This window comes from Ochotona curzoniae, unplaced genomic scaffold (assembly GCF_017591425.1).
Source record: "Ochotona curzoniae isolate NIBS_2020 unplaced genomic scaffold, NIBS_Ocur_1.0 contig_2321, whole genome shotgun sequence".
Classification (NCBI taxonomy): domain Eukaryota; kingdom Metazoa; phylum Chordata; class Mammalia; order Lagomorpha; family Ochotonidae; genus Ochotona; species Ochotona curzoniae.
The window spans coordinates 24,318,591-24,345,812 of NW_024465421.1; the positions used below are offsets into that span (position 1 = coordinate 24,318,591).

At 63.0% G+C, this 27,222-nt stretch overlaps 3 protein-coding genes across 8 annotated transcripts; all 3 read right to left on the bottom strand.

The window, feature by feature from the left end:
* Window positions 1–4: 4 nt before the first annotated feature.
* RAB40C (RAB40C, member RAS oncogene family) lies at window positions 5–11,828 on the bottom strand. 2 transcript variants are annotated; one of them, XM_040973629.1, is made up of 7 exons: window positions 11,801–11,828; window positions 11,553–11,715; window positions 3,131–3,191; window positions 2,728–2,788; window positions 1,782–1,859; window positions 1,457–1,679; window positions 5–1,111 (listed from the first exon to the last, which is right to left on the bottom strand). In XM_040973629.1, the coding sequence occupies exons 2-7, from the start codon at window positions 11,692–11,694 to the stop codon at window positions 834–836; spliced, it is 843 nt and encodes a 280-aa protein (XP_040829563.1). In that variant the 5' UTR covers window positions 11,695–11,715; window positions 11,801–11,828; the 3' UTR covers window positions 5–833. The 2 variants fall into 2 exon arrangements, with proteins under 2 accessions (XP_040829563.1, XP_040829564.1); XM_040973630.1 differs by lacking the exon at window positions 11,801–11,828 and having other exon boundaries at window positions 1,457–1,622; window positions 11,553–11,768.
* Window positions 11,829–12,750: 922 nt separating this feature from the next.
* PIGQ (phosphatidylinositol glycan anchor biosynthesis class Q) lies at window positions 12,751–20,022 on the bottom strand. 5 transcript variants are annotated; one of them, XM_040973632.1, is made up of 11 exons: window positions 19,946–20,022; window positions 18,380–19,063; window positions 17,166–17,297; window positions 16,947–17,067; window positions 15,994–16,120; window positions 15,306–15,459; window positions 15,080–15,191; window positions 14,891–14,971; window positions 14,514–14,601; window positions 13,494–13,555; window positions 12,751–13,393 (listed from the first exon to the last, which is right to left on the bottom strand). In XM_040973632.1, the coding sequence occupies exons 1-11, from the start codon at window positions 20,020–20,022 to the stop codon at window positions 13,013–13,015; spliced, it is 2,019 nt and encodes a 672-aa protein (XP_040829566.1). In that variant the 3' UTR covers window positions 12,751–13,012. The 5 variants fall into 5 exon arrangements, 4 of the variants coding, with proteins under 4 accessions (XP_040829566.1, XP_040829565.1, XP_040829568.1 ...); XM_040973631.1 differs by having other exon boundaries at window positions 14,514–14,628; XM_040973635.1 differs by having other exon boundaries at window positions 13,087–13,328; window positions 14,514–14,628.
* Window positions 20,023–21,767: 1,745 nt separating this feature from the next.
* On the bottom strand, window positions 21,768–23,369 carry PRR35 (proline rich 35). The gene is made up of 2 exons (XM_040973766.1): window positions 22,432–23,369; window positions 21,768–22,257 (listed from the first exon to the last, which is right to left on the bottom strand). Exons 1-2 carry the CDS (start codon window positions 23,367–23,369, stop codon window positions 21,768–21,770), a joined length of 1,428 nt encoding a protein of 475 aa, XP_040829700.1.
* Window positions 23,370–27,222: the final 3,853 nt, after the last annotated feature.

Consider the following 27,222-nt stretch of genomic DNA (forward strand, 5'->3'; position numbering starts at 1 on the left):
CAGCCAGACAAAGGCGACCCCAGGCCTGACCTTCTGACCTGGCAGGCAGGGTCATCAGCTCCGTCTGGCCAGCTCCAGCGGCCTGGCGCCAGGGGCCCCCCTTGTGTGCAGGCTGCCGTGACCTGCACCCAGGCTGGGGGCAGCCAGGCAGAGGTTCCCCAGACCCGTCCAGTCCAGCTGGTTTGGACATCAGGGCCCCCAGCACCCCCCACTCCCCGAGGCCGGCCCACAGAGCAGGGAAGGCTCCAGGAACCACGTTTACTGTACAAACAGCGAGAAGATCCGAGGTGCCAGGCTGTAACTCAGGTAGTGTCGACCCCTCAGAAGCCCACTGCCCGCTGCCCGGGGGTGAGAGCAGGAGGTAGACATGAGCACCAGGGAGACTGTGGCGGGCTTGGAGACCCCATCCCCAAGGGAGGCAACAGCGGATGGCTTCAGGAGGGGCTAGGCCCTGCTGTCCCTCGCAGGTCCTTGAGAATGGGGTGTCCACAAAGCCGGGAAAAGTCATTTGTTGGGACACAGCTGAGGTCAGAGGTTGGCAGATGCCACGGCACAGGGTGAAGGCAGGGTACCGTCAGTCCCGTGTGCCCGGGGACAATGCCCCTGCAGCTGGGCTCAGTGTGAGATACTGCCAGAGGCCCCCCCGCGCTGGCCCATGCACCCCCCTTCCCCCAGTGAGGGGCCGAGCTCAGTGCAGGCCAGACCCCCAGAACCGCGTGGCTAAGGAGGGGGGCAGGTCCGGCCCAGCGGCCCTGCGCCTGCGGCCTCCCGGGCAGGGCCCTGCGGCCAGTGTGCCCTGCCGAGTCCTGGTCCTGTGGGCGAGCCGGCTCCTGCTAGGAGATCTTGCAGTTGTTGCGGGAGCAGTTCTGGGGCGGGCTCTGCGGAGGCCGGATGGACTTGGAACGCTTGAGGCTGCTGCCCTTGCTGCTGCCAGCGGTGCTGCTGGCCAGTGAGTAGGAGCGTCCATGCATCATGACGGCATTCATGCCATTAGCCATCGAGAAGGACTTGAGGTGGCTCTTGATGGTGACGGGCAGTGGCAGCTTGTCAATGAGGTGCACGGGGGTGCAGGAGACAATGGCACGGCAGCACAGGTCCTGTAGGCTGAACACTGTCGGCCAGGATCAGCCAGGGTCAGTAGGGCAGGGGGTGCACCCCTTGTCCCCAGCACCCTGTCCTGTGGCCACCCACTTCCCCAGCATGAGGTGTGGGGGCCGGCCCAAGGAGTTGACATAAACTGGTGGGCGGAGCACAGCCACCACACACCCCAGTCGGCCTGGCCAATCCCGCTCACCCCAAACAACGGCCAAGAAGACAGGGGGGTGACGGTACAGTGCCCCAGGCAGGCAGCTAAGGCAACACCCCCCCCCCCCAACTCCTGCACTTGAGGGCTAGCAGGAGGCTGCAGCCACCACATTCCTGCATGGGACCTGCTGCACAAGGGCCACACGCCCACCTCGGTTAGGCCTCCAGATCTTCTCCATGCCGTGCCGCATGAGCACGATGCGCGACAGCTCCGTGAAGGACTCGGTGACGTTGAAGTTGCACAGGGGGCTGACCTCAAAGAAGGTCATGCAATTCTTCTCGGCGTAGGCGCGTGCCTGCTCCGTGGGCACCTGCCGCTTGAAGGCCAGGTGCAGCCGGTTCCCGACCAGGATCCGGGGGACCCCAGGGGCGTGCTAGGGAGGTCATGGAGTCAGGGACAGCCCCCACCCCCCACCCCTCGGAGTCCTCGTCCCCCACTACCCTGGGTGGCATAGCTGGGTACATGGGACACCTACCTCGTCAATCTCCTTGATCCACCGGTCAATGCCGTCGAAGGACCAGCGGTTGGTGATGTCATACACCAGCAGAATGCCCTGCCGGGCACAAGGGGAGAGCCACTGCTCATAGGGCCCAGGGTGAGGGGACCTGAGGTAGAGGCTGTCGCTGAGCACCTTCCCTCCCTGAAGGCATGCCAGCCAGAGTGGCCTGCACTCGGGTCTCCTCCAGGCATCACGTCTCTGTAGTCTCAGCTTGGTTTGTGTCAAAGTAAGAGACGCAGGAGGGCCCTCCAGCCAGGCCAGCAGGAGGCGCTGGGGCCTGGTCTGTCACTCCCCTAGACACCAATACTTGGGGCCCAGCTCCAGGCAGCTGGCATCTGTGGGAAATACAACCCCCCACCGCCACAACAGGCCCAGCCTTGGCCTGGCTCCCCAATTCCACCCTGAGGAGCTTCCATGGTCAAGGAGCACTCCCCGACGGTCCAGGGACAGACTAGGGTCTGGTGGGTGAGAGGTGGCAAGATTCAGACCAGAGCGGGCCCTGCACACTGTGCAGAAAGCTCCCACACTAGACTCTGGGGTGCCAGCCTCGCCCCCTCTGCCCTGACCAGCCCCCTCTGCTCTGATCAGCCCCCTCTGCCCTGACCAGCCCCCTCTGCTCTAATCCAGAGCCAGTGTACACACACCCACACACATCAGAACTGATTGTACCGAAGGCATAGGGCCCTTCCAGGTAGCTGCTGCACACAGCATCAAGTATGCCGAACAGCCCTAGCATTTTGAGGGGGAATGGGCAGACCCAAGAAAGTCATATCTCATTTCTGGACTCAGGTGAGAGGCCCATAGAGTGATGCTGTGCAGTGAGCTCTGGGCTCGGCTGAGAGCAGGGGAGGAGGCCTCCAGGGGACGGGCTCCCCACAGGGAGCAGTTGCAGGACAGGAAGGGTAGACAGTGGTGGCCTTACCTGAGCGCCCCTCGAGTAGGACCTGAAGATGGTACAGAACCTGCCCTGTCCCGACGTGTCCCTGGAAGACATGGGTCATCAGCAGGAGCCAGGGCAGGGCCCTCCCAGCCCAGGAGTCCCCACTCTGACCAGCCCCCTTCCGCCAGCTCTGGGGATTGAGCTTCATGGTGAGAGGCCACGATCATCATGGATATAGCTTGGTGGGCAGAAAGCTGAGAGCTGGGCCCAGGCAGAGTAAAACGCCTGCAGACTGAGATAGGACACCCATGGCCTAAGATGGGGGAACTTGTGAACTGAGAAATGGGGTCCACAGACTAAGATATGGGGGGCACGGGCTGAGTGGGGGGTCCCCGTGAGTGCCTGTAACCCCCACTCCCACCCTATGGTACAGCAGCCCACTCACCACAGCTCCAGCTTTACCCGCCGTCCGTCCAGCAGGATGGTCGTGGTCTTGTAGTCTATGCCTGTGAGGACACAGGAGCTTAGGCCTTGTCGAAAGACCGGGTCCAAGACCAGCACTGCCAGAGGGCACCCACTCCTGGTTGTGTTCCAGGCTCCAGCCCCAGTCTGCCCGTGCCTGGGCCCCAGGAGGGAGGCATGTTCTCCCCCAGCTCTGCTGACCACACCTACTGCTCTCACTGTCACAGGCAGGCAGGTGGACCCCAGGAGGATGGGCCAGCTCAATGCCACGTGGCTGCCTGTGAGCTTCCACGGCGGTGGTAGAGGAGGGAGGAGGTCTCTCAGCTCCCACCTTGATGGACCCTCACAGAAAACGTGAGATGTGTGTCCCTGTCTGCATTCTGTGTGCGTGGCTCTGTGTATGTGCTCCACTGTCTGTCGAACCCTCTAGTGGTACACATGGCACTCTGGAAAGCAGACAGACTGATTAGAAACAGGTGAGGGGCCCGTGGGTTAGCATAGGGCAGGATGTGGGGTGCATCCAGGCCAGCTGTGCACGAGTCATGAACCAACCATGGACCCAATGGGTAGGGCAGCCATAGACCCAAGGACGCCCCTGGGATACTGTGGCCCCAAGCCATGGAGGAGGCAGCGGGGTGGCAAGAAGAACCCACAGGAGGCCTACAGAATCGAGCTGAGCCAGCCCCCTCTGACTGTCCATCCTGATGCCAGCCAGCGGGCACCTGGAGGTACTTGGCCAGCTAGTGTCTAGTGTCCTCAGGGGCTGCACCCTGGCACTTGTGTCACGGGACACCTCCTGCAGGCCCCATCCACCCTCCCACAGAAGCCCACAAGCCAAACCAGCCAAGCAGCTCTAGGCTTGCATGGACACGGTCTGAATGCTGACTGAGACACTGAAGGCCTCCTGGCATAGCCTCCCGGTATGGGGCAAGCAGACCGCCCGGCCCTGCAGACCAGCGACCCCTTCCCATCAGCCCTGACAGCTTGCCCTCTCACTGCAAAGCATGGCCCTCTCCATCTCTAGTTTACCTCTGACTGTCCCCAGGACAGACTTCCTATGACCACACAGAAGAAAGAACTGGACAAGGGAGAGATCTTCCAAGGGCCAGAGGCTGAGCTGATCTCAAGTCAGGCAACAGGGGCCTGCCTCCTCCAGGTCTCCTGCGTGGGTGCAAGGGCCCACACACTTAGGCCCCCTCCACTGTTTCCCAGGCTACAAGCAGAAAGCCAGGAGGAGTAGAACTGCTGGAGCTGGAAGCAGGCACTCTGAAACAGGGTGTCCACCCCACAGAGGACAGTGTGAGGCCACACGGGGCTCTGGTAAGCCACGGGAGCCCAGGTCCTCCCTGAGCACTGCTCAGAGAAGGCAGAGCCTGCAGCAGCCGGCGTACCCACCTGGAAGCGAGCGCGCCACCAGGTCAGGGCTGGGCTCCCGCGAAGTGAACCTTTGGCCCTTGTACATCTCCAGGTCACAGGCCTGACGCCTGCTCAGGTTTCCCTGGCTCACGCCCCAAATGGCCACGGTGGCCAGAAGCCTGAACTCTACCCAGTCTCCCATGTGCCCTGTAGTGGGAGCTGGATCTGAAGCGGTACCCACATAAGATTCTAGCACTGCAGGTGGCACTTCACTCGTGGCACCCCAGTCGCAGTCCCAATAAACAAACTGACCAGGAAGAAGTCACTGCTCTGGGTGTCCTCAGGCATCTGCTGCCCCAGGACAGCTTCTTATGGCGACAGTGGGGACACAGCAGGCTCTGCCACAACATCAAGCCACAGAAAACCACTCCATGCTCATGTAGGCCAACCTGGCCTCACAGCACCCAAGTACTTCCCAGAAGCTCACTTATACCCACTGCTTTTTTTTTTTTTTTTTTGCATTTAAGATTTATTTATTATTTATTTGGAAGGCACAGTTACAAAGAGACAGAGACCCTCCATCTGCTTGTTCACTGTCCAAATGGCCACAGCAGTTAGAGCTGAGCTCATCAGGGGCTTCCTCCCGGTCTCCCTACAGGCCCAGGGCCCCAAAGCTTTGGCCATGCTCTACTGCTTTCTCAGGCCACAGGCAGGGAGCTGGATGAACACGGAGCACCCAGGAGAAGCAGGGAGCTGGATGGGACACGGAGCAGCTGGGAGAAGCAGGGAGCTGGATGGGAAGTAGAGCAGCTGGGACAAGCTCTGGTGCCCAGATAGGATGTCAGCACAGCTCAGGGGTTGTTCCGGATGTTTCCCACAAGCTGTTGCATCGTCACACAGCCTACAGCAGAAGTGACCCCCCTCCCAGGAGACTGGCAGGTTCCAAGGCAAGCAAGGCACACACGGAGCAGCGGCCCTCACACAACTGGGTCAAAGAACCCAGAGCCCAGGCCCCCACCTAGTCCTGACAGGCCAGTACCTCCAGGACAAGGCGGGGCTGGGCACCCATCTCAGAGCAGGCCAGCTGGTGGGGACAGTACGACTGCTACGTGCGTGACCCCAGCAGGCTACCTGCAGCCGCGACTTCCATACAGAGGCAGGATACACGGAACCCCTGATCCATACAGGAGGCCCTCATCCCAGCCTGGCCATGGGAGTACAGGAACCACAACCCACCCTGCACAGGTCCACCTCATCATGGCTGTCAGCACGCCCGGCTCTTCCCCCAAAGCCCAGATGCCAGATGGGCCCATCTTAGTTAGGACTCTTGGCTGTCGGATCACAAACAAGTGGCCAAGCAGTGGCCACTGGAGCCGCATAGCTCTAGGTCTTCTGTCAGCCAGGGACACAGGACCCAGTTGCTCCTGCATCGAGCAGCCTCCCCAGTACCCCAGCACTGTGCCTGTCCCTGTCCACCTCAGTATAGGAATGTCATGGGCCTCTGCTGTGGCACAGCAGGTAAAGGCTTCCCCTGTGGCACCGGCAGCCCAGTTCCCTGCATCCCAGTGGGTGACCCAGAGGAGGCCGTGTGGCCATCTGGGGAATGAACCAGCAGAAGATGTCTGTGTCATTCTACCTTTCAGATAAAGTAGCAAATCTTTCAAAAAGAATGTCAGGCACTGTGTTTACCCAGGGAGCCCGGTGTGGCCAGGCAGAGGGCGAGTCCACCTACCCTGACAGGCTGACCTCGGGAGCCTGACTCCTGGCCACACGGGGCGCTGTTGACCACTTGTGCAACCCAAGCTCCTCCATGGCTTCTCCACGCGCCAATGGCCGAGGCCTGGCTCCAGGGCACAGCTCCCTGAGGCTGCCCTGCAGCCTGCATGCTGGGGGCAGGGCCACAGGCACGCTGCACAGACCTGCTGTGGCTCCAGGCCCGGGCTCTTGGTTTCGATTTCGACGTTTACACAGAGGTCAAGGCCAAGTCAGTACTCAGGGCCAGACCTACCCTCTGCATCCTTCCTGCCACTGCTGGACTCCCGTGGGGCTTCCTTCCTGGAGGCTGTTACATTAGCTCCTCATCCAAGCCGCAAAAATGGTGTGCACAGAAAGCAGCACATAGGGCCCAGCATGATAGCCTAGTGGCTAAAGTCTTTGCCTTGAATACGACAGGATCCCATATGGGCAGCGGTTCTAATCCTGGCAGCCCAGCTTCCCATCCAGCTCCCTGCTTGTGGCCTGGGGCAGCAGTCGAGGACGGCCCAAAGCCTTGGGACTCTGCGCCTGCTTGGGAGACCTGGAGGAGGCTCCTGGCTTCAGATCAGCGCAGCTCTGGCCACTGTAGCTGCTTGAGGAGTGAATCATGAGATGGAAGATCTTCCTCTCTATCTCTTGTCCTCTCTGTATCTGACTTTGCAATAAAAATAAATAAATCTGGGCCCGGCACGATAGCGTAATGGTTAAGGTCCTCTTCTTGAACGTGCCGGGATCCCATATGGGTACTGGTTCTAATCCCGGCAGCTCCACTTCCCATCCAGCTCCCTGCTTGTGACCTGGGAAGGCAGTCGAGGACAGCCCAAAGCCTTGGGACCCTGCACCCGCGTGGGATAGCTGGAGGAAAGAAGTTCCTGGCTCTTGGCTTTGGATCGGCGCAATACTGGCTGTTGTAGCCACTTGGGGAGTGAGCCATCGGACGAAGATCTTCCTTTCTGCCTCTCCTCCTCTCTGTACATCTACCTTTCCAATAAAAGGAAATAAATCTTAAAAAAAAAAAAAGCAGCACACAGTTATCCACCACACGTCCTGTCCGCCCATGTGTGTCCACCACATACCACACACACGGATAGCCACCACACATCCACCACACACACACACACAAGGATATCCACCATACACATGGGTATCTACCACACACACATACACACACGGATATGCACACACACAAGGATATCCACCACACATGGGTATCTACCACACACACACGGATATCTACCACACACACACACAGATATCCACCACACACACGGATATTCACCACACACACACACACGGATATTCACCACACACGGGTATCTACCACACACACACAGGAATATTCATCACACACACGGGTATCTACCACACACACAGATATCCACTACAAACACACGGATATCCACCACACACACGGATATCCACCACACACATGGATATCCACCACACACACGGATATCCACCACACACACGGATATCCACCACACACACACGGCTATTCACCACACACACAGATATCCACCACACACATGGATATCCACCACACACACGGGTATCTACCACACACACACAGATATTCACCACACACACACGGATATCCACCACACACATAGATATCCACCACACATGGATATCCACCACACACACGGATATTCACCACACATAGATATCCACCACACACACATGGATATTCACCACACACACGGTATCTACCACACACACACAGGGATATTCATCACACACATGGGTATCTACCACACACACACACACACAGATATCCACTACAAACACACGGATATCCACCACACACACGGATATCCACCACACACACACGGATATCCACCACACACACACGGCTATTCACCACACACACACGGATATTCACCACACACACGGGTATCTACCACACACACACGGATATTCACACACACGGATATTCACCACACACACGGGTATCTACCACACACACACACGGATATCCACCACACACACGGTATCTACCACACACACACACACACACACACAGATATCCACCACACACACGGATATCCACCACACACACGGATATTCACCACACATGGATATCCATCACACACATGGATATCCACCACACATGGATATCCACCACACATGGATATCCACCACACACACAGATATCCACCACACATCCTGGAGGCTAGCTGTCTGCCTTCCAGATGATCTGCTCTTTACCCACAAACTTGCTTTCTGAGGTTGAGGGAAGGCCATCCCTCTACCTGACGTTGGGGCAGTCATTCCACTCTGAACCTGGGACAGAAATCCATCCCTACACCTAGCAGGCAGGCACTCCTATGATCACTAGTTGCCCTCGCTCCTGGTCAGGATCAGCCATGCAAACTGACCACACTCTCCTTACAGCGCCGTCCTCTAAGGACCACGGGGAGAGGGGGAAGGGGGGATGAAGAGGGAGGAGTCACGTGGACAAGGGCTGGCCCACCTCAATGCCCCACCAGCTCCCAAGACCAGCCTACGCAACCTTGAACCCTCTCTGACTCCCAGGCCGTGGTGCCGCACAGGCTTCCCTCATGGCACTTCCCTGGCTCACCACACCGTGTTCTCAAGGCCCCCCTTTCTGTTGCCCTCGGGTTCTCGAGGGCCACATCCAAACACTTGAGAAAAAGATTGTAACTGGGCAGAAGGTGTGGGGGAGGGTCAGGCTGGAGGTGGGAGCTGGGGGAGAGGGCAGCACAGGTGGTCAGAGCTGGGGGACTCCCAAGCTCCCCCTTGTCTCCCAAGGACAGTGCAGCCAGGGGCTCAGACTCCCTCACAGGGATTTCAGAGGACCTCTCGGCAGGGAGACTACACGTCATCTGCTGCATGCAGCAGGGCTCAGTGGTCAGTGTTCAGTCACCAGGACTTCCAGGGAGATGATGGGACCAGAAATTGGCATCTAGGGAAGAAGACCACACCACGACAAATGCGCCCACACCAAAGACACACCGTGACACACACTCCTACACAAAGGACACATGACACACATGACGTCCACAGCTAGGGCACACAACACACATGCCCACGCCAAGGACACATGACACACATCCACACCAATGATACACGACACATACATCCACACCAAGGACACACAGATCCACATCAGGGACATGCTGCGACACACATTCACACCAAGGACACACGTCACACACATCTACACCAAGGACACACGATACACACAACCACACCAAGGACACACTCTGACATACATCCACACCAATGACACGCTGCGACACACATCCACACCAAGGACACACGACACACACATCCACACCAAGGACACACTGCAACACATACATCCACACCAAGGACATGCAACACACACACATACACACACACACACACCAAGGACACACTGCGGCACATACATCCACACTGAGGACACGCCGTGACACACACGTTCAGACAGAGCACCAGGCCAGAGGGAGGCTTGAGAGGGCCTGCACATGGGCATCACCACCCGGTCGCATGGCCTCACAGGCTGAACCTGCACTGAGGATAAGCAGCAGCAGCCAGAGTATCAGCAGCCTGGAATTCGCACTTGGCAGGCTGAGGGGGACGAATTTCAAGTCTAACAAGAAACCTCTGCACCCATCCAATGACCCACACGAGCTAGAGTCCAGACTAAGCACACAGCCCACCCTAGTACCCCCAAGCAGAGGCAGAGCAGGCAGCTAGAGGGTTCCCCAGAGGACAGGGGCAGCAGGGCAATCTGGAGCAGAGTGAGCCAGCACTTCCCTCCTGTTCCCCGGGGCCACCGGGGGTCTCTCCAGACCAGAGGTGGCCAGCCAAGGGCAGGTGTGCCAGCACAGGGCTCCAGGCCCACTGCTAATACACAGGTCCCTGTGGGCACACCTGTGTGCCTGTGGAACAAGCCAGACCAGACCAGGCAGAGGGCAGGTCTGGGCTACACCTCTACCTGTGGGGGAGCGGTCCTGCCACCCAGGGCAGCAGGCAAGTCCGGGCTGAGACGAGCCACCCAGGAGGGTGCACACCACTGGCCCCAGCTGCTCACCAGCGTGAGAGCCCTGGGAAGGCAGCAGGGCCATCATTAGAGCTCCGGCCACGTGGCTGCCTGGGGAATGAACCAACGCATGCAAGATTCTCTCCCACTGTCACTGGCATTCCATAGGAACACTGGTTGCAGTCCTGGCAGTTCCACTTCTTCAGCTCCCTACTTGTTGCCTGGCAACGGCCCAAAGCCTTGGGACCCTGCCCCCATGTGGGAGACCAAGAAGCAGCTTCTGGCTCCTGGCTTCAGATCAGCTCAGTTCCAGCTGCTGTGACCACTTTGGGAGCGAATCACTGAATAGAAGAGCACCTTGGAAATAAACTTTAAACGCAGGCCCGGTGCTGTGGCCTAGTGGCTAAAATCTTTGCCTTGAATACGACAGGATCCCATATGGGCAGCAGTTCTAATCCTGGCAGCTCCACTTCCCATCCAGCTCCCTGCTTGTGGCCTGGGGCAGCAGTCGAGGACGGCCCAAAGCCTTGGGACCCTGCACCCGTGTGGGAGACCTGGAAGAAGTTCCTGGATCCTGGCTTTGGATCGGCACAGCACCAGTCATTGCGGCCACTTGGGGAGTGAATCATCGGGCGGAAAGATCTTCCTCTCTGTCTCTCGTCCTCTCTGTATATCTGACTTTGCAATAAAAATAAATAAATCTTAAAAAAAAAAAAAACCTTTAAACTAGGCAGCCAAACACACTTCCACACTTCCACGGGTTCAAGCTAGACCAGTGTAGCCTCACAAACAACAAACAGTGCTGACTCTGAGGCCAGCCTCCTAAGGACGCACCCTCCCAAGTCAGCCCCGCAGGGTCCCGGACAGCCAGCTGCAAGCCCAGTGCGTAGCACCTCCGGGGTTGGGGCCGGCCTTGCTGCCCACTCCGAGCTGTCAGACAGGCCCGACCGGAGCCGGAGCGACAGACAGTCCCCGAGCCGCTGCTGAAGCAACCCACGGACGTGTTCGGGGTGCGAGCAGGGTGTGCGCGTCTCCCGCAAGGTGCCCTCTGCCGGGCGCCCATTCCCTGCCTTGGTTCCCCGCTCCGGAGGGGCCCCCCGACATCCCTCCGGAGCCCCCCAGCTCCCCATATCCCGCCTGGCCCCCCGACTCCCCGACATCCCTCATCCCGCCCCCGACTCCCCGACATCCCGCCTGGCCCCCCGACTCCTCGACATCCCTCATCCCGCCCCCGACTCCCCGCCCTCATCCCGCCCCCGACTCCCCGACATCCCGCCTGGCCCCCGACTCCCCGGCCCCCCACCGTTGCTGTAGGCGTACGGCGACTCGGACGCGCCGTCCTGCAGGCTCTCGAGGATCTCGCCCTTGCCGACGTCGCTGTCGCCCACCAGCAGGAACTTGAGCAGGTAGTCGTAGCTCTTGACCGGGCTGCCCTGGGTGCCCATCCTGCCCGCGGCCGGCCGGACCTACGGGGACCGGGGCGGCTGAGGTGAGCGGGTCCGCCCGCTCGGCCCCCTCGCCCGGCCGCCGCCCGGCTCCCTTCGGCCTCACCTCCGCCTCGCCGCCGCCGCCCCGCAGCTTCCCGCACAGGCCGCGCAGCGCCGCCCCGCCCCCGGCCGTGCCGCCGCCATTGGCCGCCGACCGCCCTTGCCCAGAGACCCATTGGCCGGGACGTTCGTCCGTCAGCACCGCCCCACCCTCGCCGTGTCCCTCACAACGCCGCGGCGGACCCCTCCGCCCCGCCCCCTCGTCGCCGCCATTGGACTGCCGGCTCCCACTTCCCCTGCGCCATTGGACCACTCATCCGTCCTTCTTTCTCACCCACCCCGCCCCCAGTATTTTCCGCACAGCTTCAGGAGGCTATAGACACCCCGCCCAGTCAGCGTCGCCATTGGCCGCTCGCCTCCCGAGCCTCAGAAACTATTGGGCCCTCCACCTGTCCATCAGAGCCGCAAAGCATCTTGGAGTCACTCGGCTCCCACCCTCGAGCTGTCAGGCCTCGCGTTGTCACCGCGGCCGCGGGTCGGCCATGCCCCGCCCCCTCCTCAGGCTGGCCAATCAATAGCTTGCGATCCCGAGCTGACAGGCGGCACCGCCCTGGGAGCGCGGAGGCGGGACTTCCGTCAGGAGGCCTGGCGGCAGCGGCTCCTCTTGGGGTCCCGGCGCCCCGAGGTCGGCTTGGCGGCCCGAGGACGGGCCGGCCCCGCCATGCCAAGGCCCTCAGCAGGAGCGCCGCACGGGCGCTGTGGCCCGGGAGGGCAGGGGGACGGAAAGGGACTTGGCCTCCTGGGGCCAGGACGCACTCTCCCCTGCCTGAGGCCCCGTGCCCCAGCTCAGGAGGGGTGGGGGGCACGGGGAAGGTCCTAGCGACTGCACCCCCAACTCCCCAGGGGTGATGTCTGGAGGCCGTGCGGAGCTTTGCGCAGGACCTGCGAGGCGGTTGCTGGCCGACGAGTGTCTGATCTCCGCCTCCCCGACCCACTGCCCACAGGAGCCGCCACTGCACACACAGAAGGTTTTATTGTCACCACGGGGGACACAGGGCCACAGTGGTGTCCTCATGCCCACAGTGCAGGCCCCTGCCTTGGCATCTCTGGGCCATCCCCCCAAGCTGCCCTGCCACAGGATCGTCTGCCCTGGACAGGCGATGACAGGGAAGCTCGGCCCATTCCCAGAGGTCTGGGCGGCACTGGGCAGCCAGCTAGGGGTAGCTGGCCTCCTGAGGCGGCTCCAACCACATACCCTGGCTGTCACAAACTGATGTCAGAGAGCACCCAAACCCATGTGCTCCAGCGTTCTCCATGGCTGTTTCAGCCCCCACCCAGGCAGTTCAGGCTGACCAGGGCTTCTGCCCACACCACATCCTGCAAGCCACCCAGGTGCCATGGGCAGGGCCCGGTCAGGAGCGCCAGCTGTAGGGCTTCCCTCAGTCCTGCTGGTCCCCTCTCTGTCTCCAGGGGTAGATGAGCTCCCCAAAGAATAGCTTGCGGCACAGGGCGCCCCAGGAGTGCGTGGGGTGGCAGCCACAGCTGGGCAGGCGGTAGATGCGCACCACGTGGCTGTAGGGCAGCGGGTTGGTCTGGAAGGACAGGAAGGGCTCAGCAGGTGGGCTGCACCCCACAATGTACTCAGCTCACAGGGCTCCTGCAGGGTACAGTGCCCAGGACATGCTGAGACAGAGGACCTGTACGCCCAGGTAGTGGAGGACAGATGCCAAGCCCATCCACCTGCCCACTAGTCTTACCTGCATCAGGAGGCGGAGGGGCCTACCGGCCATGGGCTCCAGGACGCGGAATTTCACACCGGCTGCAAGGGAACAGGTGCTTGGCAGGGAGGGCACACAATCCCAGGCCCATAGTGCACGGCTCCCTTCTCTTCTTGCTTGCCTGGCCGTGGCAAAGCTCCTTGCCTGACAGACATGAGGCCCCAGCCATGGCCCGAGGCAGTACTCCTGTGGGCCGGGGGCAGTACCACCTGTGGCCCCAGGCAGTACCCCCTGTGGCCCTGGGCAGTACCCCCATAATCCTGGGCAGTACCCCCGTGGCCCAGGCAGTACCCCCCATGGCCCTGGGCAGTACCCCCATGATCCCAGGCAGTAGTCCCCATGGCCTCCGGCAATAGCCCCTGTGGCCCCGGGCAGTACCCCCATGATCCCAGGCAGTACTCCCCATGACCCCGGGCCATGGCCTGTACTAACCCTGTACTTCACTGAACTTCCTGGCTGGTGCCTCTGGGGACAGCAGAGATGGCTTGAGCACTGGGTCTTTGCCACCCAGTCAAGTGACATAGACCAAGTTCCCAGGACAAGAGGCGGGGGTCAGCCCCATGCTAGGGACAAAGTTGTGCTTTTTCTGCAGGGATGGGGCAGGATGCTTGCTGGGGAGCCAACTCAGGGACCCACCACACCTTCAGTGAGGGTGGCTGGGGCCAGCGGCTGGTGACAGCGAGGACTGTTGTTCCTATGTGAGCTGCCCTATGTCAGCCACAGCCTCAGGCCAAGGCCAAGGCCAGGAGCACAGGGTGGCAAACACCCCAGGGTCAGTGGGGCATGACTCCTGACAGCCATGGCAGGACTCACCTGCAGAAGGGTCAGCAAGGCTGGATGCTCCACCACCACCCCTCACCGCCACTTGCACAGCACAGCTGCCCAATCACACCTGCACCTGGGACAGCAGCTGACAGCAGCCTTGGGACCTGAGCTCCTGGCTCTGGCCTCACCCAGCTCCTCGCCCAGCCCACAGCATGTCCCCAGAAGTGTGCTCACCTGCCAGCCTGTAGGGCCGGCACAGTCTCAGGCCCAGCGAGTAGAATGGCAGGGAGTTGATGAGGTCTACCAGCAGATGGATAAGGCCCTGCACAGCGATCACCAGGAGCCGGAGCTGCGATACAGGGACCCGGGGCCATGGCGGACACGTCTGCCCCAGGAGCCATCCTCCAGGCCCAGCCACTGTGAGCCCAGGGCAAGGCCACCTGGGCCATGGGCTGAGGCTAGGACCTGAAGGTGGAGACAGCCTCACCAGGTCTGCTGGAAGCAGCAGCAAGCAGACCTCCCACCAACAGTGGCATAGGGCCCAGTGGCCCAGTGGGAGGTGAGGGGCTGTCTACAGCTGCTGCCACCCAGAGCCCCCCATGCCTGCTCACCAGGGTGAACACGAGGTAGTACAGGGCCGTGGTGGGCAGCAGGAAGAGGAGGATGGTGAAGAGCAAAGTCCCAATGAACAGCTGTGGGCACAAAGGGGGCCGCACCAGGCGTCAGAGGGTTCCCTGGGTCCTTGTTGGTCTGAGAAATGCAGATAAGCCACATGCACCACAGGCCGGCACTGCCCCCACCTGGTCAAGGTCGTAGGAGCAGGAGTCCACGCGCTGCCGCAGAACGTTCCACTTCTTCCCGCGGAAGAGGCGCCAGAGGGAGGACAGGCCGCAGATCTTGAGGTGGTAGAGTCTGTGGCCAAAGGGCAGGCGGTCAGGGCGGGGCTAGGCAGAACTCCGCCTCCAACACCGCCAGCCACTGTCCACGGCCCTGCCCCCGCGCTTCCCTCCTGTCCCTCTTGCCCACCTGGCCCCGTAGACATAGAAGCAGTAGATGTGGAAGGTGAGCAGGGCAATGAGGTCCGACAGGATGGACAGAGCGACCGTGAGCCCCAGGCAGGCTGAGAGGCCCACGTGCCACAGGATACGCTCGATGAAAGGCGACATGAGGTGGATGTAGCCTGGCAGAACAACGGGCCTTCAGAGCAGCACCCAGGGGGTCCTGAGCCCTGGAGAACTCCCTCTGGGTGGGCACCTGAGCTTCGGGGAGTTGCAAGTACCGGCTCCAGGACTGGACTCAACCCTGGCCTGGTACAGGGCTTCACACACACGCAGCAAATCTCACAAACACACAAGGATCTCACACACAGAGAATCACACACACAGGGGATCTCACACAAATGGGATCACACACACAGGGGCTCATACACACACACAGGCTTCACACACAGGGGCTCACACACAGAGGAAATCACACACGCAGGGAATCACACACACACACACACAAGCTTCACACACACAGGGGATCTCACACACAGGGGATCGCATACACACACGGGCTTCACACACACACAGGGGATCTCACAGAGGGATCCCACACAGGGCTTCACACACAGGGGTTTCACACACACACATGCACGCATACAGATGCACACCCACACGAGAGTACCCGGGCAATTATGCCCTGCATCCCATGCCCTGTGCCAGGGACTCACTGATCCACAGGTGGATGTGGTACAGGAAAAAGCGACCCAGCACCTGGTCCAGTGCACGATTCATCTTGAGCCCTGCAGGCGCACCCATAAGCCACTGCAGCAAGTGCTGCAGCTCCTCGGCCACATGCTGCAAGACACGGGACACATGTTGGGTAGAGCTGGGTTCAGTATACACCCCTAAACCTACCTTAACTGGGGCTCTAGTTCCAGCCGGCCAGTCAGGGCAGGGCAAAGTGAACCCAGCCTCTTCCCTCCAGGGTCTGGGCAGCCTCTCTGAGCCCTGGGCTGCTGGAGGCCTCCCGGCAAGTCCCATCACCTAAAGCCCTGTAGGGGAGCCTGCAGGTGAAGTCCTTTTCTGGCCCTGCCCACCACACAGAGGACATGGGCTCTAAGGGACCCAGGGCCCTAGGAAGAACGCCGAGGTGAGAGCCAGAGGTGGCAGAGAGGCCTGCAGAGCAGCCAGGGAAGCTGGGCCATGGCCCCTGGGAGTGCCCAGCGCCCAGGCGGTGCACCAGGCAGCAAAGAGGGCGGTGTGGGGTTAGGGTTAAGGTTATAGGATGAGGAGCTTCTGGCGCCACTCTCGGAACTCCGAGCTAAACCTGACCGGCTTTAGCTGAGGCCTCCTCACACACAGAACTCATTCAATATTTAAGGGGCAAGCACATGGCAGGAGCAGGCTTGCTGTCTGCAATTAAATATTTATGCAGTGAGCAACTCTGCAGAGGCCTGGGCAGGGGCTGGCCCCAAGACAGGACGCTTTCAAGACCCCTTCCCCCAGGGACTGGGCACAAGGAGGCCCTGGCAACCATCCTTCCTCAGGGAGAAACCCAGCAAGTGGCACATCTGCCCCAGGGGCAGCATGGAAATGCAACAGGAGAAGAGTGGGTGGCCCCCACAAGCCACACGGCCTGAGGCTGGTTCCCTGTGCCTAAGAGTCCCACCCAGGCACTCACGTCGGCAGCAGGGACGAGTGCCTCGGCCAGTTGCCCGATGCGGTTCTCCCTATGGAGCCAGGACAGCAGGGTGAGGCCAAGGACCACGTCCAGCAGCATGGAGACCAGCATGTCAGCCTTCCTGGCAGGGTGGCAGGAATGGTAAGGAGGCTGAGGCCCAGCCTGAGCAGGGGCGGGGGTCACAGCCCACCTCCAGGAGGGGATCCAGCAGGCCCACACCTCATCCGCTGGGCGGGTTCCTCGGCCTTGTGGGTGCTGCACACGAGTGTTAGGTGCTGTAGCCGGTGTCGTAGCTGCTCACACGTGGAGAGCTTGCTCGTGAGGAAGGACACGGGCCACAGCCGGGATGCCCTGGGTGGGAGAAGCCAGCCAGGAGCGGGCACTGAGCACAGGGCAGCCAGGAAGGACAAACACACGAGAGGCCCCACAAAGGGCCAGTAAGGTGCACAGCAGTGTCCAGCGGCCTCCCTGGGCCTGCAGCCTGACCTCGTCCCCTCTCAGCCCCTCCCAGGGCCAGGGTCAGATCTGCAGCAGGCCTAGAGTAGGGAACTGACCCATGGCCTAGCAAGGCTATCCTGGAGGCCCAGTGGTTGAGGAGGAAGTGGCCCCGAAGCCTGGCCTCTCAGAACAAGCACCGGTGTTAGCAGCCGGACACCAACTCCAGGATCCAGCCACAGCAAATGCACCCTGCTCTTTTCCCCATGCCAAGCTGTGAGTGCGAGATGCCCCCTGTCCCCTGCCAGCTGAACGGAGCCCACGGCACCACGAGGTAGCCATGTGGCCTCATGAGCCATGGTGAATGTCAGTGCTCATTGCTGCTACTCCCCCCCCCCCGCCTCCGCCCCCGTAATCCCTCTGCCTGCCAACACTTGGAATCTTTCCTGGCCTGCTGCGAAGCAGCTGGGGGCCTCCCTCTGCCCACAGCGCACCAGGCCTAGGGTCCTCCAAGCTCACCCCCATTTGCTGGGAGGCCCCAACCCTCCCCTGCTCAGCCTCCTAACCCAGGGGCCATCTAGGGGCACTGCCGGCACAGAGCCATCTCAGGTCCTCTGTCCGGGGGCAGAAAGCTTCAGCTATGGCCCCAGCCCACAGCTTGGACAGTCCCCTTGGCCAGCCCCAGGTGCTGGGCTGTGGTGCCTGCCTCTCCTATGGGCATGGGCACTGACACAGGCCGGGGGCAAGGCCGGGGCAGCGCCCAAGCTGTGCTGCCACAAAGTGGGCAGAATGCACAGGAGTGGCCAGCCCTTGCCTGGGAGCATTCTTGGCAGCCCAGGCCCTGGCAGGGGCCAGCAGTCCTGGCCAGTGTTCACTGACTCCCTGGGGCCTCCTGCAGCCACTGCAGCTGCCAGCCATTCTGGCCTCATCCTGGGGGACAGCCACAAGCCCCGTGAACTGTCCCTGCCCTCCCCGACACAGGGCCCAGAGCTGCCTACCGACAGGTGCTGAAGGACGCTATCAGGGACAGCAGGCAGGACAGCAGCAGGCACACAGGCCCCGAGGCCCGCCGCAGCAGTTCCACCAGGATGCTGGCCTCGACGCCCTCTGACTGCCAGTGGCTCAGCCGCACAGGGCCTTCAGCGAAGCGGTCACAGTGGAAAAGCAGCTCGCTGCGCGCCACTGTGTCGAAGACAACGGCCAGGCCCCGGACGCTGGGCATGGCGTCCCCCGCCTGGCGGTCCGGCAGCACAGCTGGTGGGTGCAGCTGAGAAAGCAGCACCTGGCGCTGGTCATAGAAGACCAGCAGAACTTGGTCCTCACCCACGGCCGCCGACCAGCGGGAAGCCTTGCAGTGCCAAGCCTTGCCGGCCTGCTCCCGACCCAGCCACAACCAGGGCTCGTGGGTGAAGATGGCACTGAGCCCCTCAAGGAAGCGGCCCAGGCTCTCGGGGGGCTCCTGCCGGGAGTGGCACCAGGTGCCCAGCACAGCCAGGCCCACCCGACTGGCCTGCTGCACCTGGGCCAGCAGCTCTTTGACCTGGGCAGGGATGAAGGGGAAGTGTGCGATGGCCAGGACCACGGCACTGCTCTGCTCAGGGACCCAGCGCCCAAGCAGCAGGCCACTGTCAGCTGAGACACAGCACGTGGGGAAGAAGATCTTCAGGACCATGCTGGGCAACCTGCAAGACGGGAGGGAGGTTCAGGCTGGGCCCTTGCGGCCCGTCTCTACCCCACAACCTGCCACAGCCAGCGGCTCCTCATCACTGGGAGCCCACAGCACACAGCCTCTGGATGTGGCGAGGGGACAAGTCCAGCATGTCAGTGGTTCAACTGTTTCTCATCTTTGCTGTTACATCTAATACAGTCAGGGTTTGCTCCACACGCATTCTGAGGAGTTCAATGCTCCGTGGTCCATGAGAGCCACTCACTGCTGCAGGTGTGTGGTAGCCAACTGCGTGCTCTCATTTTTAACATCTCAGCGCTATAAAAAATGCACGAGTGGAGCCAACGCTGTGCGGCAGCGGACAAAGTGCACCCTGCAGCAGCAGCATCCAGTCTGGGCATCCGTGCAAGCCCGTCTGTGTCTGAGCAAGCAGCGGAGGATGGCTCAAGGCCTTGGGAGGGCCCAGAGGAGGCTCCTGGCTCCAGCTGTTGCAGCCACTTGGGGACTGAACCACTAGATACAAGATCTTCCTGGCTCTCCTTCTCTCTGTAAATCTGTCTTTCCAATAAAAACAAACAAATCTTAAAAGAAAAAAGTGACTCAATGTGGGGAGGGCAGGGGAGAGGTGGGAGGAAAACCCAAGAGGTGTGTGTGGCCTGAGCAGGCAGGTTGGCGCCTCGCTGGCCCCAGGGAACCGCTGCTGTCACAGGCCCTGGGACTGCTGGCCGGGGAGGGACTGCGGGGCAGCTCGGCTGGCCGCGCACCGCTGGCTGTCACAGGCCGGGCGGACAGGCTCACCCCGCTGGCCAGGGGTCACCCAGGCACGACCATGGCGGCCGCTCCGCGGCTCCCGCACTGGCCCGGGCTGGGCTGGACGGCGGCGCCCGGGGACACTCACCGGTGGCTCCCAGGGCGGACGCCGGCGCTCCCGGGCCCCAGCCGCGACTCGGCCGCGCCGCGGGACACCAGCCCCATTTCCGCCCGCTCCGCGCGAGTTGCCGCGCGACGGTCCGGCCCCCAAAGGCTCCCGGGCCGCCCGCCGGCCCCCCGCCCCGGCGTTCCGCGCGCGGGCCGACCCGACTTCCGGCTTCTTCCTGGCGCCGGTGTCGCCGCGCTCCTGGGGTGCGCGCACCCGCTGGCTTCGTGCGGCGCCCCAGGTCCCCTTTGTTCGGAGGGGTCTCAGGAGTTCGTCCTCGCAGGGAGGCTCCCCAGCAGCTCCACTGCAGGAGTTTGGAGCCCACCTTGCATGTGTGTCCCCACCGCGGGAAGAGAAAGAACTTGAGACCCTAAATCTAGCCACGTGCCCCCGCCCTAACACCTCCCGGTTGCCCCCACTCTGCCGCCACCTCACCTCCGCCAGGCGCAGGGAAGCAGGGGGCTCCGGCGCCTCTGAGGCACACACCCTGGCCGTGCCCAGCCCGCCCAGCCGCACCCCACCCGCGCCTGCCGGCTTCTGATTAGGACCTGGGCTCAGCCAGAGCGGGGGGGGGGGGGGGGGGGAGACCCCAAACTCCTCACCTACAGCAAGGCCCGCACCTGGCTGTGTCCATAAAACATGGAAGCTGGGATGTGGGCAGGGGCACCCACCTGCAGCCTGGCACGTTCCTGGGCATGCATGGAGGGGCTGAAGGTCCCTGGATGTGGACAGCAGCAGTCAGGGAGGGCCAGCCTGGTGGGGACCCTGCAGGCCACCCTGATCACTGGGGGCCGGAATGAGCTCTTGCTGTCAGGCCAAGGTGGGTGAGGAGGAAACAGATTCTTTCTCTGACCTGGAGGGGGCAGTTACCCCAACACAGCCCTCCAAAACCGAGGCAGGTGGCCAGCATGTGAGGAGCTGGGGACCAGGTCCCCCAGGGGTGTAGCCAAGCACTCCCTCCCCTGGGCTTGTAAACTGGGAGTGCTGCCCAGCCGCAGCAAGCAGGGTACAGCAGTGTGTGGGGGGCCCTGGGGGCAGGCCGAGGGGGAGGGGAGCCTCCCAGCCTTTTCCTGGTCCTCCCCAGTGGAGGGCCCTGGCCCGTGACCCACAGCACCCACCCCTGGATGTGCCTCCCACGGCCTTCCGTGGGTGGACAGTTGATGCTATCGTTAACTCAAGTGCTTACTGGTGCAGCCACAGGTCCTGCCTAGGCTGGCCTTGGCCCGGGCAGCCCGGCCTCAGCTGGACGAGCCAGGTACAGGTGGGCACAGTCAGCATGGGCGTGTGGGGTGTGGCCCCATCCCCCAGGGGGAGCAGTGTTTAGCTGTGTCCCAGGTGCTCCTCCCCACTGCCTCCCCCCCCACCCCTCGCCTGTGGGAAGAAGGCCATGCCTGGCTGTGCTGGCAGGGAGGCAGCCGACCATGGAGGCCACTGATGCTTATCGTGGCTGAAGAGCTGGCCAGAGTCCAGTGCAGGCCACCCGGGGCCATCAGTGGAGCTGTGGGCACAGGCCAGCCTGAACTTGGGGTTCCCTGCCCACCTTCACCTTCCTGTCCTCCCCCAGGCCCCTGGGCCACAGCAAGGAGGCAGTGTCCACAGGCAGGCTGGGGTGGGCAGCAAGTCTCTGCTACCCCAGGTGGTTTCAGGAGGCAGCAACAGAGGAGGCACAGATGGGGGCCTGGCAGAGGCTACACTTTAATGTGCACAACTGTGACCGATAAATAACCCGAGTGTCCCCAGAGTGCCCGCACATGCAGAAGATGGGTGGTCCCTCGTCCCGGGGAACGGAGAAGGGGAGGGGTGCTCAGACCTCGGCTCCAGGAGGACCCAGTGGGGCCTGTGGGCATGCGGCCACCACCCGTGTGGGACCCCAGCCGCTGCTGGGCAGGACGCCGTCCTCGGGAGTCTGGGGAGGGAGGCCCAGGGGTGGGACGCTGGAGTCAGCCTCGCACTTGGTGGTGCGGCCCAGGAAGGGCTGGGGCGCGGTGGGACCTGGGGCACGGGGGCGCTCCCGCCTCACGGAGAGGTCGAGGGGTGCATCCGGTGGCCGTACCGCCCACTGCAGCGCTTGGTGGATGCTTAGCAGCTCCCGGCGGATCTCACCCAGCTGCTCCCGCAGGGCTCTTGGCGCCAGCCGTCCCAGGCACTGCTCCACCCTGGCGAAGTCGCCCATGGCCCCAGTCAGCTCATCCCCCAGCGGGGCCAGGACCAGAGACCGTGCAGGCATGGGGGCCTCCAGGCTGCTAGGCGCCTTGTCCTCAGGCCAGGGTGTCCGGGAGGGGCCGCAGGACAAACTGGGTGTGTGAGGGGGAGAGCCCAGTCAGGAGGCCTTACCAACCCTCCCTGTGCCCTGCACCCCCTGCAGGCAGGAGACTGAGCTCTCTTTCCGGGTTCCCACAGCCCCCCTGAGCAGGCAGTTGTGGCACCCTGCCCATCCTCCCCCAGACCCCAGAGCCCAGGATACCTACCTGCTTTGGGAAGCCAGCTTGGTCAGGCCAGCCGGCTGGCTCCCAAGGTGTGACCTCCTTTTGGGGTCGCTCTGGGTAGCAGGCTCCAACTCACCCTCCTGCCCCAGGTCCCTGGAGGTGCTCCGTGGCCAGGAGCCCCCCAGCTCAGGGACAGGCACTCTCAGCAGGTCTGGGACCTTGGGGAGTGGCAGGGGCTTACCAGCGGCTGGCAACCCCAGGGCATGCTCCAAGAGCAGTGGATAGTATAGGCGGGGAGCCAGGGCTGGACGCTCGGTGGGCTGCGGGGCTGGGAAGGCTGCAGTAGGCGGCAGCAGAGGGCCGGCAGAGGCCAGGAAGGGCAGGTGGGCAGCTGTGGCCAGAGAGGGCCCCAGGTAGGAGAAGAGGCCAGTGCCAAGGGGGTAGTTGATGCCCAGCAGTGACAGGTGGGGGTTCTGGGCCTCGGGGAGCTCCCCCGTTGTGGGTGGGGGGTAACAGGGGACGCTTCTGCTGGGGCCCATGCCCCTGGGGGTCCCCCCCAGCCCCAGCTTCCATGCCTCTACAGGCAGCCTGCCCTCAGGGCCCAGAGCTTTCTGAGGGGCCCTCGCCAGATGGGGCAGCGGCCCTGGGGGTCCCCCAGGCTCAGGCTCAGGGTGCTGGGAGACATTGCTGGAGACTGCGAGGTCGGGGGGCGTGTCTGAGGGGCCCTCAGGGTTGGGTGAGGTGGGGTGGCGGTAGCCTTGCTCGGGCGAGTCGAGCAGCAGCGACAGTGAGTCCTTACAGAGGCTGTACTTCATGTGGTTGTACAGGTGGGACTTTTCCAGGCAGGTGAAGGGGCACTGGAAGCACTTGTAGTTGTAGGGCTTGCCCCAGGGCCGTGGGATGTAGTGTGGCTTCTTGGGCTTCCGCGACCGTGCCCTGGTCCCTGCGCCCACGCGGCAGGACCCTGCCTCGCGAGACATGGCGGTCAGCTAGCAGATGGGCACAAACAGCATGGCCACCTGCAGATGGGGCAGGGGCAGGAGGGGGTGGTGGACAGCGAGGTCAGCGCCAGCCTGGGCCTGGACCCCCGGCCCACTCCTCCTCCAGCCCAGGGCTCACAGGAGCACAGCCCGGAGTGCCCCCGCCCCCTGCCCCGCTACCTGGGAACCCCCTCCCAGGGGCGGCGGACTCAGCCAAATGAAGACATGAGGTGGGGGAGGAGAGGGTCAGAGTGGTTTGCAGCCGTGGGTACGGTCCAAAAAGCCCCCCAACACCGGCATCCCTGGCTGTTAGGCCCGCCCTCTGCTCCTGATGCACACCCTGGAGACCATGCCACTGGCTCAAGCCGCTTCTACCGCACCCAGGTATGGGGGACAGGGACAGAGGCCTCCAGCTCCTGACCCTGACCCAGCCCAGCCCTGGTTGGCTGTTTCTCAGACACAGGAATAAACTAAAAATGACTTTTCTGGAGTGTAAGCTGAACCCAGTATCCCTGCATTTCACCAGGAAGTCCCCATTGCCAGGCAGCTTCGGGAAGGTTTTGTCGGAAGCCAATTCCCACATAGCCGGCTGAGCCTGGGCCGCTGAAAGCAGCCAAGGATGACTAGAGCCGACTGCGGGCTCGGCCCTCCTGAGAGCACTGCCCTTGGAGAGGCCGGTCTCCTGCTGGGAAAGCCGGACAAAAGCCACCGAGCTGAGGCACCAGCCCAGGCGCCTGGCCCACTCCAGCAGGGAGTCAGGCCCGGCCCTGGGGTCTCAGAGGGGGTCAGCCTCCACAGGGACAGGCCAGGCCGGGGGGCGTGGACGTCACAGCCTGGCCCCGTGGTGCAGCCACCTGCTCAGCCTGCCCGCCTCCATCTGGGTGGCTCCAGGCGGGTCAGCAACCAAGCTGGGCTCAGCCAAGACCCTCTCCTCCCATGCCCCACAAGCCCGCTTAGAAACCGCTCCACGCTCCATCTGGGCTGCCACCTGGGCTGTCCCCCACCTCAGTGCCTGCATGGGGTATGCAGCGGGTGGGGGAGGAGCCCAGCACGACAGGGCAGACAAGGCCACTCGTGTGTGGCAGGGACCTGACCCACTCACATTTGGCACATACATGTGCACACACACCACACGCCTCCCAAGGACACACACATCACACGGAGGGTCACAGTGGTTCTCGCACACACACCCTCCACTCCCAGGGTTCATGGGTGGCCAGACACTGGGCATCGGCTCCCACCTGCAGGCTGGCAGGCGCCTGAATGGGCACCACCATCAGCAGGATGCCAGGGGGCAGGGGCAAGGCTGAGTCCAGGCAGAGGTGAGGGGTGAATGGTGTAGAGGCAGCCCCTCTCCTCTCCCTGTACCCCCTCCCCACCAGGACGCGAGTGACAAATGGGTGCCAGTGCTCGGGCGACAGAGGCAGCTCTGCCGGGCCATCGATCACCCAGCCCTGGGAGCCACACAGCTGTGCTGGCTGGCGCCCCCGCCCACCCACCTCCCAGCTGGGACTGGGGGCTCCTCCTTCCTGCTCCCCCAACACCTGCCAGGGGGGCTCCTCCTGGAATCATCTAGGAAGCGGCCAACCCCCCTGGGAGCCAGGGGGTGTCCACTGCAAGGAAGGCACCCCCCAGCCTTCCACAGCACGCACCCACCCATGAACCCCCTCCCCCCCATCAGATGCCGGCCCACACCCGTGCACATGCACCCACACACAAAGGCATAGGCAGGACCACTCCTGTCCCAATCCGTGTCCAGGTGCACGCTCCTGGGGCAACCTGGGCCCCGAGAAGCTGCTCAACATTGGGCCCAGGCACTTCACGGGCTCCAAGGGGGCGGAGGACCCTCAGCGCTGCTGCAGCGGACCATGCACCCCTGGGATTCAGTGCGGAGGTCAGGAGGGACTAGAAACCGCGGCTGAGATCCGACTGCTCCCTGGCCAGCCCCTGCGCGCCCTGAGGGCGGCGCTCCACAGGGACACCCTCTCCGCAGCCTGAAAACCAAGAAGCAAGGGATTCGGAGCCCTGCAGCCCCTGGAGACCCCGATACGCCCGAGCTCCGCGAGCCGCACAAACTTCACCCACCTCGCCAGGAGCCACCCTGCGGCGCCCGCCACGTCCGCTCTGAGCCGCAAACTTCCCTCCCCCGCCAGCACCGCGGCGTCAAGACCCGCGAGACCAGCTTAGGGTCTCCGGGCAGCGCCGCGGACTCCCATGAGGGACCCGGGGCCTGGCGCCTGCCCGCGGTCACTCACCGCAGCCTCCGCCGCCTGCGTTCCCCGACGCCGCCGCCGCCGCCGCGCACCCACGAAGTTGGCGGCACCACGGCCGCGCGTGCGCCACGGCGCCGGCTCTGGGTGCGGCGGATTCCGACCCGGCGGCTCGCGGGGGGCGCGAGGCGGCTCCTCCAGCCCGCCCGGTCCTGCTCACCCGCCCTCCTGCCCGCGGTCCCGCGGCCCTCACCGCCTGGCGCGGACGGCTCAGCGCTGTGCGCTCTGCGCTCGGGGCGCGCGACTCCGGACCAGCGCGGCAGGTGACACTGGTGGTCCCGCGCGGGCGGGAGCGGAGGCGCAGGTGTGCGGCGAGCAGGGGGGCGCCCGCTCCGTCCCCGCCCCGGTCGCCCGCAGGCTGCCGCGGGGGTGCGCAGAGGCGGCCAGGTCTCCCGGGTCCCCGCAGCCGTGAGACGGCGTCAGCACTCATCCGTCACGGCTCGGCCCCTGACAGCCGCCTCTCCACCTAAGCCAGCGCCCCGGGGGCCGAGCCCCAGGACAGGTCTGGGGGTGAGGGGCCGCGGCTGCAGCCAGCCTAGAGTGGAGTTGGGGGAGTGAGGCTGGAGCCAGGCGGCAGGACCCGACACGGCCGGCGTGGAGCTAGCCCTCTCCGGGCACGCCCAGTGTCGCGGCGGCTCCTTTTCTCCAAGCAGGAGGCCAGGTGGACCTGCGGGAGGCCCTGTCGCCAGCCCTACCCTGTCCGCTGATGGCCAGCCCGCGCTGGGCACCCACTCCCAGCCCTCACAGGCCTCTGAGAGACCACACTTCTGCAAGTGCTGCCTACCGCTGCTCTTCCTCTGCGTCCCTGGCCCCTCACCCCTAGCAGCTGTTTCTGGGAGGGCCTTCAGTGGAGTTCCGGAAGGGGCTGGGAGCCCCAGTGCACCAGGGCGCCCCCCTTTTCCAATGTCCTCCCTCCCAGGCGACACCCAGGACCTGGGATGCTCTGGGGAAACCAGGGGTCCCCTCACTTCTCAGCTGTACTGGCAGCATTGTGGTCTCTTTAGGAAGCCCCATCCGAGTGGCAGACATGGGTGTGCTGGACAGGGCGAGAGAACAGGTCGGCGGGAGTTGCCCAGGTCTTCAGCCACCCTGGGTGGGTGCTGCCCAGGCTGCCAAGGGTGGGGGCGCTGGATACACCCCTTCAGGACTGAGTACAAGACATCGTCTCCCACCCAAGCAGCTTGTGGGTCCTGCCCATGAATATGGCCCTGGGAGTGACCCCAGCTGGATCCGAGACCCAGCCTCAGGTTTCCTTTCTGTGGAGTGGGTGATGGTGGGTCCCTGGGGCTCCCCTGCCTTCCCAGTGTCCTCAGAGAAAAGTATGCTAGCCTCTCTGGCCATCCTGGCTGAGCAGCTGACCGTGCAGGTCGCCTGGGTCAAGAGACAGCCTGAGCAGCCACAGTGTTGGCAACCCTGTGAGGAGAGGGGCCAGGTACTGGCCCTCACTGAACCATCCCTGGCCAGAGAATGCAGGGCCCAGGTCTCCCTGGAGATCCTGGCCTGGCCCCTGGGACAGTCCTGTGCTTTCCAGTCCTTCCCCGCTCAGCCCACCACCAACCTTTCTGTGGGGATAGCACAGGCAA

What these genes read in the sequence shown, in the direction of transcription:
- RAB40C (XM_040973629.1), bottom strand. Translation starts at nt 11,694, where the DNA reads ATGGGCACCCAGGGCAGCCCGGTCAAGAGCTACGACTACCTGCTCAAG. An exon ending in GCCGTACGCCTACAGCAACG is followed by an intron (nt 3,192 to 11,552) that starts GTGGGGGGCCGG and finishes GTGTCCTCACAG; the next exon opens with GCATAGACTACAAGACCACG. An exon ending in CCTACTCGAGGGGCGCTCAG is followed by an intron (nt 1,860 to 2,727) that starts GTAAGGCCACCA and finishes TGTGCCCGGCAG; the next exon opens with GGCATTCTGCTGGTGTATGA.
- PRR35 (XM_040973766.1), bottom strand. Translation starts at nt 23,369, where the DNA reads ATGTCTCGCGAGGCAGGGTCCTGCCGCGTGGGCGCAGGGACCAGGGCA. An exon ending in AAGCTGGCTTCCCAAAGCAG is followed by an intron (nt 22,258 to 22,431) that starts GTAGGTATCCTG and finishes TCACACACCCAG; the next exon opens with TTTGTCCTGCGGCCCCTCCC.
- PIGQ (XM_040973631.1), bottom strand. Translation starts at nt 20,022, where the DNA reads ATGGGGCTGGTGTCCCGCGGCGCGGCCGAGTCGCGGCTGGGGCCCGGG. An exon ending in GCGTCCTTCAGCACCTGTCG is followed by an intron (nt 17,298 to 18,379) that starts GTAGGCAGCTCT and finishes TCTCCCACCCAG; the next exon opens with GGCATCCCGGCTGTGGCCCG. An exon ending in ACTACCTCGTGTTCACCCTG is followed by an intron (nt 14,629 to 14,890) that starts GTGAGCAGGCAT and finishes CCTGTATCGCAG; the next exon opens with CTCCGGCTCCTGGTGATCGC.